The 15,672-nt window shown below is 38.7% G+C and overlaps 1 protein-coding gene across 4 annotated transcripts in view; it reads left to right on the top strand.

Annotated features, from left to right (window-relative positions):
- Positions 1–15,672, top strand: part of AKT3 (AKT serine/threonine kinase 3) — a 257,736-nt gene that overhangs the window by 189,550 nt on the left and 52,514 nt on the right. For all 4 annotated transcript variants that reach the window (XR_003093873.1, XM_006022871.3, XM_025203251.1 and 1 more), the window contains 2 exons: positions 9,893–10,015; positions 12,060–12,188. Coding sequence is in view for 3 of the 4 variants with exons in the window: in XM_006022871.3 (XP_006022933.1) it covers positions 9,893–10,015; positions 12,060–12,188 (252 nt within the window). In the remaining variant the exon portion in view is untranslated. The remainder of the gene's footprint in view (positions 1–9,892; positions 10,016–12,059; positions 12,189–15,672) is intronic.

Below are 15,672 nucleotides of genomic sequence, written 5' to 3' on the forward strand. Positions count from 1 at the left end.
AATAATATGGCCATTATTGTTGAGATTTTAACAAAGAACAACAGCAAAAAATAAAAATTCAAGATTGTAGTCCTAACAGCTAATACAACTGCCCCATAAGAAAAATGTTTACATTTGATGGAAAAACGAAAATGTCTGTGGGTGTTATATATTGCGTTACTCAGATTTTTTTCTGCCAAATTCAGCTCTCCTGTAATACACTGACTTTAACCTATATTTTAAATAATTGTATATTGTAATACTGAATATTGGAAAATTGTTTTTAATCTTCTATCACATTTCTTCTTTTCTAAATCCAGTATTTATTTTCATGGGATTGTTTTCCTAAAATCTGACGTTCTTCCTCTTCTTTCTTAGCCCAACCTAAGTGAAAATTGAACAATTTTGGATGAGCTGTTTTTTTAATAATTTGCAGTTTCCTTGCTTTTTAGGTTCACTGATTATAATTTTGATAGCTTGCCAACTGCATGTTTATAAAATCTTTTAAGAAAGCTTCTACTGAGTAACTTGGTAGGTTCTAGTAAATGAGGAGGAAAAGAAAAATTCATTCAGCATTATTGAGATTTTCTAACATAATTTTCTGTTCAGTACTTGGATATTGGATTTATTTCACTCTGTTGTTAATTTACCTTTGAGAGCACTAGAATTCTGTTGCTTTCCCTAGAATATAAGGTAGAATTTAGATAGACTGGCCCTTTTAAAGATTGTTTTAAAACGTACATTATTTAAGTCAGTGTATTGCCTACCTCATAAGCAGGCTGTATACAAGTATATGATCCTGGTATTCACCTCTTAAGGACTTGGGTCCAGAAGGAAAATTATGAGGCAGTTCTTTTGGAATACATATTTTGGTCTTTCCTAAAATCTTCTGGAAGTGTGGGCTCTTTCATGATAATGTGTAAGAAAATTCCTTACAATGTGCATCTACAGATATATAAGATATCCAACCAGAGAATATTTTGTTCTCCGGGTTATTATATGTACTTGGTATAGAAACTTGAAAAGATACAAAACATATGTAGAACAAGTCTGTAAAAGCTTTAATTTGGTAGTGGCTGTGATAGGGATAGTCCAGTAGCTGTTGACTGCACACCTCTCCCTGCACCAGCGGCAGGGACTCCTGCGGTGGAGGTGGAGTGACATTGATGATTGGTTATGGTACTGCTTGGAGATCATTCATTCAGCTCTCCTACATACCTTTCTAGGATTTTGCATTATGCCATTAGGATTGAAGAGGGTGAAACCCTGAACTGGCTTTCTGCTATTGGAGTGTTCTTTCTTGAGCAGTTTAACAGTTTAACAAAGGTAATGTTCTAGTGTCTTAGCGTGCTGAATTGGACCTGACAAGCGGGTTTAAAACATATAATTCTAATAAAATGTAGAGAGTGTAAAAATATATATTCATGGTTCCTCCAAATGTGTCATCTTGTGCTTTCCCATGTCCTTGAGAGTAAAATAATGAGTACTTCTGCACGGCTTTCTGTTTCTCATTGCTTGATTAGTCATCTTAAGAGTACTTGTTCTGTCGTACTTTAATCGCATGATAATGATTGAAATTGAGACATTTTATTGACTATATTGTGCATTTTTCTAGCTGTATTGTGAAATAGTACTCAAGCTTTTAACAAGATGGGACTCTGAGGCAATGAAACAATATTAAACTCTTTGATTTTATGAGAGAGCTCAACTTTTAGATATATTTCTAACAATTGTATGTTTTTTAAACATCATGATCTTCATTCACAAGAATTAATTAACTTGCAGAGCTTGCTATATCCAGAATTTTTTTTTAATTTTAAAAATTATTTGATTTTGGTTCTATATTATGTAATGGCTGTACATGTTTTTCATTCTAACAAATGAGATTATTATAGGGATATTATTCAACTGTCCATTATTAAACTGTTCTGTTAAATTTTGCAGAATATTTGCAAAAGGTGAATTTCAAATTACATGTTTACTTACTCCAGAAATCTAATTGTTAGCTGTGTTCGTTCCTTCAGCTTGTTTAAACACTATAGTCATGATCAAAGTAGCATTTGTTGAATGTTTGCAACTGGAGTAAGCTACTGACTAAAAACTATCTGCAGAATTACTGTATTTTCTGCATACTATATGCCATAGACTGTAATGTTGTGTTTTGAAAGGCAGAATGAAGAAAAAGGGATTTCCCCAGAGTTATGACTCCATAGGGTAGGGACAGAACCTAATCTGCAGCTCACTCATCCTCCTTTTCCTACTTAGGTTAACAGGACCAGCTATCAGATAGCAAAATTGCCCTAGGTTAGCTTAATTAGAGGAACATCAAGACCATTAAAATGGAGAGACGATCATTAACACCTGTGAAGTGAAAAAAAATCAATTGACTCCCTCAGGTGCTGAAATAGTATTGCTGCTGCACTATGGAACAGGAATCAAGGCATGGTGCTGCTAAACTTGCACATCCTAATTTTGGTTTGTTGGATGTGAGAAATTATGGCACTCCTGCAGTTACTAAATTCATCTGATAAAATTTCAGTTTCTTTGCAAAGAGTCAGAAACAAAGAACTGAAATTAGGCAAAATATTTTTAAATTCAAACAATCTACCCAGCTAGTGTTATGGAAGAGAACAGAATGGAGTGATTACATTTCAGCTTGGCCAGTTTTTTATTATGGAATAATTTAGTAGGGTTACAATAATATTGTTGTTCTAATGGAAAAAGAAAATGTAACCCTGGCATTTAGAGCTTGTAGAGGAATCTTACCATATTTACTTGACTACAAGACAACCCCCCTCCCCTCCCCGCAGCCAGCATGGGGAAAAAAGCCCCCTGATCTTATGGTCATATAAAAGGAAACGTCATTAAATACATTTTCTATCATTAAACTGCTGCCAAAAGTAGTAGTGGAAACCAACTAGTAAGTTGATTAAATGCAGCCAACGCTGAGCATGACTGTAAAACACATGGCTCACACTGGGCAAACATACTGATGGAAACCTTTTTCCTCCCTCCCCCCTCCTTTTTCACTCTTTCTTCTCCCTTTGCTTTCCTGACTCTTGCAGCAAAGTATGAGTTCCATTCTTTCCCTTCCACCAACCAAGGCGCTTTTTCTAGGACTATCTTTTCAGTGGCTCTTTCTTTAAACCTCCACCTCCTTTCATTCCTCCACCTCCAACGTTGCCTCTTCCAGTTTATCCTTCACTTATTTCTCCCTTCATGCTTCCAGAGTCAAGTGCTGCACCTTCTTCTGACTCCTTTTCAGCTCCCTCATCTTGTCCCTCACCCTTCTCTTCCCAATGTTCATGAAAAATGTGCCTGTTATTCTCTTAATCATACACCACCATTCCCACCTGCTTTTACAACAATTTTTTAAGGTTCTCCATTCCTCGTACTCCTCCATAAACTCCTTATACACTTTTTCATCATGAAGCAGGCTAACGTTGAATTTCCAGAGCCCTTTCCCTTTCCAGTTCCATCCCCCTGTTCCCATCCCCACCTGTAGCACTCAATGGTCACTAAAATCCACATCTTCTATCTCTTTCTTGTGCACCAGCACTCCTTCTGAAGCTAAGATTAAATTGATAGTCTAAGTTTTCTTTCCTCCTGTCTCTACTCTTGTATGTGCTTTCTCTCTTGCTCATACATCCTTGAAATCTTTTTCCTTGATAATTTTCTTTAACATCTTCGAGGAACTGTCTAACTTCCCCTCCACCCTCCCGTCTCCTTTCTCAATTATGCAGTTGAAGTCACCAACTATGAATCTGTGTCTCCTACCCACCACATATATTTCCAACTTCCAGAATAAAGCCACCTTCCCTTCTCTTTCTGTGGGTGTGTATATGTTAAACAACTTTACCTCCATTTCTTTTGGCTCCAACAATACCCTCTGCATTCTTCCTCCTACTAACACTTGCACTTGCTTGACTTTAACCCCCAGGTTTTTAATCAACGCTGCCAGTCCTGCGCTGCCAGTCCTGCCACCTTGTTCACATTTGTCCCCGCCCACCATGATCATCCCAAACCCCCCATCTTTTCTCCAGATAGTCATCTCCCCACAGCATTCCACAGTCTTGTAGACATATCACATCCTCATCGATGGACCTTAAAGCTGCTGCCATTTGTTCTCAACTCTTCCTTGTCAATAAACTTCTCACATTTCAAGTTGCAATACATAACACTATGATAAAGAAAAGGTGGAAGCCACTGGTCCTCATATCTCTTGTTTTATAGGTCATCCACGTCACTGCTGATGATCAGTGACTCTGTCCCTTGCTCCTTAGTCATCCCCATCACTTTCACTGGGTTCTCCAGGGCTTCTATATTGAGAGGCTACTGCTGTCCCCTCCCCACCACTACTTCCTTCTGGCTTAGCAGACCCTTCTATCTCCATATTGATGTACCCCCAGTGTCACTTCTCCCCCTTTCTGTCTTCCCCTGTTTTCTTTTTTCACAACCATGTCGGCCTTTGTTTCTTCCTTTTTCCTACCCAGGGTTATGCCCCTTTCCCTTTCTCTAAAGCAGAACTTTCTTCTCAGTCAATTTCCAGAATGTCTTTCTCTACTTCTGTTTCTGTGATCGTAATTCCACATCCCTCCTCTTTCCTCTCCTCCTTTATTTGTTGTGCTGCTACTACAACACTTATTCCACCCCTTTCCACCTCTGGTGTTTCTTCCACCAACGTTTCCTCCTCTGAATCCATCCTAACCTCCCCCACCTCTTCCTCCTCCTCCCTCATCTGATTGAAGTCATCCCCTCTTTTAGGTCGTGCTCTGTTAGAGAAAGAATGTGGGCTTCTGTTTTGCATGTGCCCTTCCTTCTGACATATCCCACATTTCAGCACTTCCTGGCGTGCAGGCTCTTTGCCCTCTCCCACCACACTGGTAGCAAATTGTTAGGCTAAAATAGGCCACCAAATGTTCTTCCTGCCTGCATCTGCTACGTTGTTGGGGCTGCCCATGGTATATGATATAGCCCTAGTTCCCTCCTACATGAATAACTGACGGCAGGTGCCGCACCTATTCTGGGCTTCCCCCCCCCCTTACTTAGAGGCACTCGTGCCCAAAATGCCCCAGTCCACACAGTGTGTTTGTCTCTCACTTTTTCTACAAACAGGACTCTCTGGACTCTCCTCTCCAACCATCTCTTCACATCTATTTCCTCAAGGATGTCCAAATACAGTTTGACAACAATCATTTGCTCCCTTGACTTCTTGTTCAGCAGCAAAAATCAGTCCTTGCAGTTCTTTCTTCTCCTCCATTTCTTTGTAGTTTCTCCAGAACTGCTCATAGGCTGCTCTACCAGAAGGTGAAACTCCATGACCTCCCATTTGGGTAGGCCATCATGCATTGTAAGTACTCGGGATTCACTTTAAAAATATCAATCAAAACCTGAATGAAAAAGTCATATCTCTCCATGGTATGTCTCTCCTGTGCCTTCTCCCTAGTCGTTGTCATGCATACACTAAGCCTCAAAGTGTTTCTGGACTCCTTGTCCCTGTTGTCCTGGCTCTGCTCCTCTCCCTCTTCTGGATCCCATTGTCCAGCTCCTCCTCTCTGTTCTTCTACACCTCTCTGGTTCCTGGTGCTGCTTTCCTAGTCTGGTTGCTCTCCATCTTCTTTCCATCGCTCTTCTTCTGGCTTGTTCTTTCCCGCTCAGTTTCAGCTACTTTCACTTTCGCTGTCATCTTCATGCATCGCTGCACCAGCTGCCAACCAGATTCCAGCTGTCAGTCTGAATCTCTATATTTGTGACTCGGCTCCATCTGGTCTCTTCTCTCCTTCTCTGATCTTTGCTTCTCTACTCCTCGATCACCAACATTCATGGCCACTTCCATCTCGCTGCTCTCTGCTTCTGCCTCTTGAGTTGTCAGCCCGGCTGCTGGACTTGATCTGAGCCCACAAGAGGCTGAAAAGTAATATGTTGATGGGAGCCTACCGCAAGGATAGATTAGTGCATCTTATATGAATAAGATATATGATAGTGCCCATTGAGCAACTTCCTCCTCAGTTCCAACTCTTTTTCAAGTCATAGTGAGCCCCTACACTGAATACATTTTTACTTCCTCTTCACTCCCACAGCTAAGCTGCACCTTTCTTTTCCGTTTCCAATGATTCCTATTCCCCAGCCTTAAATGTCTGGCAAACATCACCAAATGAGGCCCCAAACAGTTCACCCAGAATCCCTCTGTCACTCCCTCTTTCAGCCTGGCACATATGATTAACGTGGCCCTGCCCTCTATGAGATGAAGCAAGACCAGGTTGCCCTGCGCCTGATCTGCATACAAAATTTTGGAGGAACCTAGGATTCATCACAAGTATACTCTGTTCCATTTATGAGCAGGGACTAATTGGCATATGGATCCTTTATGGAGGGTATCTGGAGCATACACATATACTGAGCAGTACTGAGCTCTGGGGTCAGCAGCTGTGGGCTTGTAATGCTATTGACGTTTCTGGGGCCTGTCCCCATTAACTACATAGTAAATCATGAGATTTTTTACTTTAGACTAATATGTGCATTTTGTGCTATATATAAATAGGAACAAAAGTGCTGCTCAAAAGCATATTTAATGGAGTACCTGTGGTAAAACTTCTATAAGTTTTAAAAAAGGTAAAATGCATCAGTTCTGCCTGAACCAAGTTTATGGGTAACTCTAATAATTTGCTTATATGCTAATTTTGCCCCTCATTTCCATTTCAGGAAGAGCAGAATCTAACAGTAAGAAGGGGAGGATAGAAGTTGGAGGGGCAGAGGGTGAGGGGGCTACCTGACCCTCCAGATTTATTTTCCCTGCTGTAGCAGTGGCAGAGGGTAAATTCAAGGCAAACCTCCAAAATTCAGTTTTATACCTGGAAAATTATAACAAACTAGCAAATTGCCTGTCAAGAATGACAGATACTTTTGAATAACAAAAACAGAAAAAAGACTGCCTCCCCCCCACCAATGCTGTCATGGTGGTGCTCTGCCATCTCTGAGGAACAGGGCCGGGGGAGGGGAAGATGAGGCCAGCAGTGCTGGCCTAGTCCCCCTGCTCCATCCCCTCCGTCCCCATCGTCATGGCAGCGCTCTGCCGCCTCCTGTCTGTAACATTCTTGGAGCACTCTGATTGTTTCTGTAATCAATCAGAGTGCTCCAACAGTGTTACAGAGAGAGACCGACGGACTAAGCCCTTTATTATATTAAAACGTGTATGTTTTCTGTTTCCTGTTAACTGCTGCATGTCATTCTGGCTATTATAGTTCTATTTTTTCCTTGTACTCCTCTATCTGTCTAAATCCATTTGTTGACTCTTATTTTATTCTTTAGATTGTGAACTTTATTCGGGTAGGGGCTCTCTGTTTGTCTTTGTACAGCACCTAGCACCATGGAGTCCTGGCCTTGTGGATAGGACTCAAAAGCAATACTGCAAAATATTTGATGACACTATAAATGGGAGACTGCAGGAAAAAAAAAACCTGTTTATTGCACGTGTGGTTGACAGTTGATCTAGTGCTCACTGAACTTTAGGGGAGGGTATGGCAATGGCAAACAGTAAACCACACGTTTCTGTTGTTTATGGCATGGTTTGTCACTTATAAGATCTCATTTAATTATGAACCAGAATATCGGATCTTATACATTTCTAAAACTGTCCGAATTAATTTTCAGTTCAGCTGTATATGGGTAGACTTTTGGACATTTTAAGCCAAGAGAATATTATGATAATATGAGCATGCTTTTTGCATCTAATTCTTAGGGACTGATATAGTTGTGAGTGTTTGGATAAAGTGAATTTGGGACCTTTTAGTACAAACCCAGTTACTAGTTCCTAGACTACTTTTTTTGAGCTTAGAGTGCTTTTTTCAGACTTGATCCTGGAAGTAGCCTGATTTGGGAACTCATGACGTTCTGGCAACCATAGGACTATTGCTAGTGTTATATAATGGTATTTGACCAACATGTTTTGAATAGGAGGAAAAGAAGGGGTTTTAAAACAAATTATTTTATTCAAATTAGATTATCATCTCTTGCCAGTTTAGATTAGAATGTTTGTGCTCACCTTGAGGTGAGCCGTTCCTCAGATTCTTCTGAGCTTTCAGCATTGTCTGAGTGATTTCACTGCTTGACTGCTGGACCATGCTAATGATGGTCAGATGGAAAAGTTTAATATTCTCTTGTACACAGATATCCACATAGGGATATCTAGATGTGAGAGAAAGGTGCATAATTTTTATGAAATGTATATTTGTGAAATTTATAAAAAGTGCTTTGTAAAGCAGAATAAAATCTCCTTATATTGAATTACTATAAGAATCCTTAAAAAAAAGCTTTTAAATATAATATCTTTGATTCCCATTTCCCTGGGACAAGATCAGAACTAACATATAAACATACTTAAGTGTATTTCAGTATTAGAATATAGGCAAATTAGAATTCTTATCCAACAGTATTTGCATTAGAAATATCAGTTATACGTATCTGTTGAACACTGAGTGGAAAACCTTAAAAACAATTCACTTTAAAAACTACCCGAATATAGTCTATCATCTTTTTATTCCCTAGTTTTGTTGTATGAGGTTACTGTATAAAAATAAACTCTTAGTTCCTTAGCTCATATATTTCTTATGTTTATTTCATATCTGATGTGTCATTAGTATCAGTGTAGAATGTCATATTTTTCCACACTAAAAGTAATTTTGCTGTCATAAATGGAGCTTGTTACTTGAGGTGGGAAATAAGCAGCAGAAACAGTTGAAACACCTAGGGAACAAAGTTTCTGTTTTCATGCAAACGTATCTAACAATTTTGTACAGGATGTTCTGGGGGTGGAGAGAGAGAGTAAAATAAGCAAGATAGAGAAACACAAAAAATTATAATTTCTTTTTTAGCCAAAATTGTGCTTGGCTGTGTTTTTTCAGTTTTCCATGAAGCACCCACACCTACAAATATAGTCTGTTAGATGGGTTTAGTATAGTGTGCTTTTCAATTTAAAAGAGAAAAAACCCACATCTTATTTAAAGTATAATTGTAAGGAGAGAGCTGATTAAAATGTTTGTTGTAGTACTTAACAGAATGTTAATTTAATATTTGAAGAGTCCATAAGATGAAAATATCTGCAAGAATGCATTTTCAAATAAATTTTATTTCCATGTGCAGCACTTCATTAACTTGTAATAATTCCTGAACTTCAGCCTGGTGGGGACCCCACTGTTTCTGGTTCCAGATTTACACATTAATCATGGCTTTAGTGACTGAGATTTTTCTCTGAATATCTGATATTTGAAATAGTATCATCAAGTCCTGAGTGTGACACAGAAAAAGAGTATCAAATCCAAGAAATATATACTGTGTTGCATATCAAATTAATATTAATATTACAGATTGTTTCGGTGATTTTTTTAATTAATCCTAAAAGAAGCATATGATATTTAAAAAATGCTAAAAATGCATGGGCATGTTGAATTTGTTGTTTACCTGTTTGGTTAGTATCTAGCTAGGGAGAGAGCATTTTCTCAGTTCAAAGGTAAATCAGCCAGTTAACCAGAACTTAAAGCAATACCTGTGTTCAGATCTTCTACTGATAAGTCTCAGCAACTAAATATGAATATGAGGGGAGGGGCAAAAGAAAGTGTACAGGATGGTGCTGTTGCATACTTTTCTTTTCCTCTGGTAACTGAAGGTTAAATGGGTAGCAAGCAGAATGCCTTAAACAAGATTGGTATATTGATTAAAACGCTGATTTAACAGCTCGCTTTCTCCCCTTGGAAACCTGGAAAAGATAAGCCAGCTGCTGTCTAAGAGTGCTGAGTGTCCACTGAGAGTACACTATCTATCATCACAATATGGTGATGAGAGGTGTTTTATGTTTGTGTTAATTTCCCCCACTAAATCAGTAATTATTACAATCCTGTCCCTGCTGTTTACCCCGCAGCTGTTTTTCCATTTGTCGAGAGAGCGGGTGTTCTCTGAGGACCGCACACGCTTCTATGGTGCAGAAATTGTCTCTGCTTTGGACTATCTGCATTCTGGGAAGATTGTGTACTGTGATCTCAAGGTAAAAAAAAAAAAAAAAAAGTAATCACATTTTTGTTTTTGCAGAGACTATTGGGACAAGCACAAAGTAATTACAAAGTTGCATGGTTTGGAGAAAAGAAGAGTTGATGGGAGGAAAAATGATGTCTTCAGTTCAAATTCTATACATTACTGAAGATCCAGTTTTATACAATAATCTGTCTGCACTGTAGTTCTTTTAATCTAACTACTTAGTACAAACAAGATGATGCTTGTGGATGATGCCCATTGAGCAAATTTGCATATTGCAGTTGTTCTTCATTATTTTTAATTTGAATCACAAAAACAACCGTGTCAAAATAAAAAGTATATTACTTAACCTTAATTTATAAATTCTACCTACCTATGTCACTAAAAATAGTACATTCTTGCCATGTTCAGAGACTTTTGCAATGGTTCAGAACAGTGATATATTAGGACTGGAGTCTCAGCCACGAAAGTCTTGTTTTTATATATTTAACACCATATATTTAAGGCATAGTAATCTGAAACTCCTATACCAAATATATCAAAGGACACCTGAAGATTTTGCTTCAGGTGTCTGTACCCAATCTACTGTGGTACAATAGGATCAAATTCCCTGGGGGCCTTCCTAGCTTCTGCAGCAACAATCTTTACTTTCATGCAACAAGAATGACTAAATTCTTAAATTTTATCTTCATGAAATAGTCTTTTTTCCCGTATAGGGAAAACACATTTTCAGTTGTACTCAAGCAGTATACTTTGGCTAATTCACCCTTGTTTGTTGAAGAGGACGAGGCAGTTGCAGATCAATCACAGAGGAGCAGGAAAATAGAAGACACCTGGGCATTGCAAAGTGGCAAAATCTGTTGTAGTAACATGGAATTCCATGCCTTCTTGGAAAAATGTCAGAGTTCATGGTTGAGGAATTGTGAAGTTCACAGAGTCTTGGTTAATATGAATAAGATAATTTACACCTCTGAATTGTTGTTTTAGGTTTATTCAGTCTCAGGAAGACAAAACTATGGTGGCATTTGGCTCTCGTTTTCAAGATTTTATTTTTGTTGTTAAAAGACAGAATGCCAGTTTAAGCACAGCTCTTTCGCAAAGGATATATAGAATTCTGATTACTGTATACTTGAAATACACTTGAGTTCTATTGAACTTAAATTTGTGTTATCAGTAGGTCACAAATGTTGAATCTGCATTTTCAGTACACATTTTCTATCAAGCACAAGATAGTATATTGCAAAATGTTATTTAGAAGTATATTTGTTTTGCTGTATCTGATATATTTGTAATGTCCTTAGATATAATCATTATCTGAGAAAAAGCTTTTGGGAGCCTAATATTAGCCATTACTCTTAGGTACCAGTTTTCATTCTGGTTTCTTAAATGTTTCAAAATTGAAAATAAGGAAAGCAGGACTTGACACCTGAAAATCACTTTTATGGGCCTGAGCTACAAGTTATTCATAGAGGATATATATAAAATGTTGCCAAATGGCAATACTATGATGCTGGCAGTGAGTCTTCTGACTGAGTCTTGAAAGTGTTTAGAAGGTGTTCTTAATTTCTTTCGGTAGAAAGAAGCTTTGAGAAAAACTCATCTAAAGTATGTCATAGAACTTCACTAGTGCTGAGGGCACTGCCAAGAAGCACGCTACTGACCCACTCCTGCTCTGAACAGGTTAATCCTGGAAGTTAGGCAATCAAACCACTGTGGGGACATGCCTCACTGCTGCTCTCAGTCATGCTGGAGTCAGAGCTTGAGAGTGCCTCTGGGGGCCATGCCCAAGATGGCTTCACCACCTCATTTCTGGATTTGGTACATGAAGAGCAAGCACGGTTTGCATGCCTCTGCTGCTTGGTGGTGCGCTCAGGAGTGCCAAAGATAATGTAGACATACCCATGCATTCCATAAAATGAGCTATACAGACACAGTGGCAAAGACAGTATACACTGTTAGTTTATAAATATAGCTTATGGAGTTTTTTTATTGATATGCTGTATGGTTCTTTTACGAAATAATAAAGGATCAATTGCTTTGTTCTTTCTAATGTGCAGTTAGAAAATCTAATGTTGGATAAAGATGGCCACATAAAAATTACAGATTTTGGACTTTGCAAAGAAGGGATCACAGATGCAGCTACTATGAAAACATTCTGTGGTACTCCAGAATACCTAGCTCCAGAGGTATGATTTAGAATATACATTTTCTGTACCATATAAAATGTTTAGCTTTTAATTGATTGCATGGTATTTGGGTGATCAGAACTTTTATTATAACGAAGCACTGGCAATATAATAGATTTTTATTGTTATTACTATTGGTATAATTTTCATTCCAGAATTTTTTATACCAGTGATACTTTCTTTTATTTAAATTTGTGCCTATTATTTGTGGTGAAATATTGTAACTTTTATCTTTAATCTACTACTGAACTATTAAAAACAACATCCTTCTCTTTATCAGGGGTATAGTTTTGAGATTTGGAAGATACCTGCTCTTTCTAATTTCTTGTTCTTTGGTAGATTTACAGGAAAATAGGCTTTTCTTTCTTAGGACTTTTGCTGTTATCACCATTTAATTTTCAACTGATGTTTATTCTCAAACAACATAATGTAGATTATTCTGATAACATAGAAGGAAGGTATACCTCAGGTGAAAAAAATAAGATGTACAGCCCTTTCTCTACTTCTGTGAAAAGAACAAAAAAAATCTTCTTTTTACTTTGTGCAATGTTTCACTTTCCACAGACCACTAAAGACAATAAGAAGTAAAATACTTCAAAAAGTTATTGCAGTGGAGTAGTATAAACTTTGTAGTTTTTAAAAGCAGTTCAGCTTCTTAAGGGGCTCTAGTTCCTAAAGAACAAATGACTAACAATATCTTTGGATTCTGCCTTTCCTAACAGGATATCTAGGCAGAAAAATGTACTTTCATTTACTTTGGTTGTTTGTGTAATTGTCAAGTTACAGCAGCTAAGTAAGAGTACATCTGTGGGGTACGGTGCTCTTTGTGACCAGTATGCTGTTAGAGGCTAAGAAAAAATGTTTAAGGCTCTGATTAAGAAAAGTCTGAACTTTGTCCCCCATTTTATGACCAAGCCAAAAGACACTTTGGCAACTGTCAGCACAGTGCTGGAACTTTGTTGGATGCCTGGACATTATCGCAAGCTCATTGTCATGCATGTCTTAGTAAGAGGGGAAATAGTAGAACACTTTAAAACTCTGCATGAGTGCCGTAGAAATGATTGGACACTTATCCAAAGGAACATCCAGAATCCTTATTTTAAAGATTAGCAAAAATGCCTAAAAATTGTTTAGTCCATTGCTAATGGGAACCACAGATCAGTCAATATGGCTGATTTTTATTATCAGCATTATTCATGATGATGTCATCTAGCCATCGGATTATATTCACTGTCCCAAAGCAGGAACACATCGGTGATGAAAATCTGTTTTATTTGTCTCATCATGACACCAGCTGAAATCAAGAAAATCTGAAGGCATCAGTTGATATGACATAGCTGGTTGGCCAATACCTTCTCGATGAAAAGCTGAAGGGAGATGTATACTGTGTAACTGGCAAAATCATCAATGTCAGCTGAAGATGACTGACAGTTTTCTCCAGCAACTGGCCTGTTTTCTCATGATTGGCGTTTATGGTTGAAATTCAATGAGAAAAAAAAGTTGGTCTTTACCTTCTGTGCCCATGGATACAAATAGCTGTGTCCAACTCACCATAATTGATCCACAGTTCACTGCAGCAGCAGAAAAAAAGTTCTTTTATTTCAAATGGGGATGGCCTGCATTTTAACCATGGTAAAACAATTTAACATCCAAAGCAATTCTGCCATGTGCAGATTTACCAAAGTTATTGCAGAGGCATAATGTTTCTTTTGTGTTTTTTTAAATGTATGCTGCAATCAACTGGAATTGTATCAGGGCATCTGCCAGTTGTGCTTTGGTAATATTTCTTCTTGCTATGTCCCCCTCAAACTATCTGTCAGCCCCGGTGACCATTTTAGAGCAAAGATGGAGAAAAAAGAGAGAGTTTTTGCATTAGTCTGGTTTGTGAACAAAACACTTTTATAACACTCCAGTCCATCAGTGATGAGAGTGATTACTACCATTATGCCAAGGAGCCCTAGTAATGAATGAGAACGTGTCTATTTTAGTTGCCATAAAAACAGAAAATGATTCCTGACTCTAAGATCTGGGCTGGAATACACATGTTTTGTAGGTTGGCTACTGGTAACAGGCAAGAGACAGATCTACAGCTTGACCTTTTATTGTTTACACCTCTGAAGTACAAGAATAAACACTTATCCAAATGTCCAGTTGTTTACCTGGGACAATACCTGGGAATCTACCAATATAGATTCTCATCTCTATCTCCTAGGGAGATTTAGGAAGGAGGAGGAGGATATCTTGTAGATTGAACGCAGGTCATCTTGGATTTGTTGAATGCTCCAATTTTTCTTCTGGTCTATACTGTTTATTTACACACGGCTTACTCTGATACACATCCTCTGATTGGTTAAATCAGATCTCTTTGTTTCAGTGAGACTTTGGGAACCAGATTGAGTCAGTTTTTCTGTGGCCTGGAAAGGTGTCAGTTACATGGGATTTATGTTCTTGTTAAATTTAGAGTTCTTGGTAGACAGGATTCCTTACCTTGTTCCTTCACCATTTTGACATATCACTTGTCAGTGTCCTCTTTTCTTTTCACCTTTTTTATAGTCATCACTGATGGAACTTCTTTTTTACAACTAATTTAAGAAACTTAATACATATATACCTATTATGGCAAAAATAACATCTAATTCATTTGGTTGCATCAGTCCCTACTACTAAATGTTTTATGCCAAAGCTATAATATATGATGTTTGGATTAACTATTTTAATGTCTTCTTGTATTATATCTCTTCTCAGGCCTTGTGCTTTTATTCAACTAGTTTTATTACTACTAGTTTGGCTGGATATGTTAATTACTTTGTTTTACTTTGCTGACCAAGCTAGTTGCAGTCACTAGGTAGGGCATTCTGATCTAGCCACATTTCTGTAGCTGGAACCCCTTAAAGATGGCCAAGGCTGGCAATACAGTAGTACTTGGGGTGAGGTGGGCATGCTTTGGGGTGAGGTGGGCACGCTAGTAGGGAGCAAAAGACTGCAGCAAGACCTGGATAGGTTGCAGGGGTGGGCTAACAAAAACAGGATGCGTTTCAATAATGACAAGTGCAGGGTGCTGCACTTGGGCAGTAGTAACCAGCAGCACACTTATAAGATGGGAAACTCCCTTCTTGAGAGCACGGAGGCAGAAAGGGATCTTGGAGTCATCATTGACTCCAAGATGAACATGGGCCGACAATGCAAGGTCATGGTCGGCAGGGCTAACCGGACCCTATCGTGCACCCACAGGTGCATCTCAAGTAGGTCCTGTGGCAGAAATGCCACCATCGGTGCCCCTCTCCAGAGATCTGTCTCCACCAGCCTGAGAGGCTGGTGTTGAATCCCTCAGGGCGGGGATCTCCCTCCCTTGTCTGCATGACAAAAGCCTGGTGCCTGAATGCTCTGGTCACCTGGGCAGGGGGGAAAAAGCCCGGCCCTGCACACGGGCCCAGGTAGCCAGTGATGCTTTGGTAGATTGGTTGGCTTGTGGCCAGTACTGGCA

The sequence above is a fragment of the Alligator sinensis genome, unplaced genomic scaffold (genome assembly GCF_000455745.1).
Source record: "Alligator sinensis unplaced genomic scaffold, ASM45574v1 scaffold534_1, whole genome shotgun sequence".
Lineage (NCBI taxonomy): Eukaryota > Metazoa > Chordata > Crocodylia > Alligatoridae > Alligator > Alligator sinensis.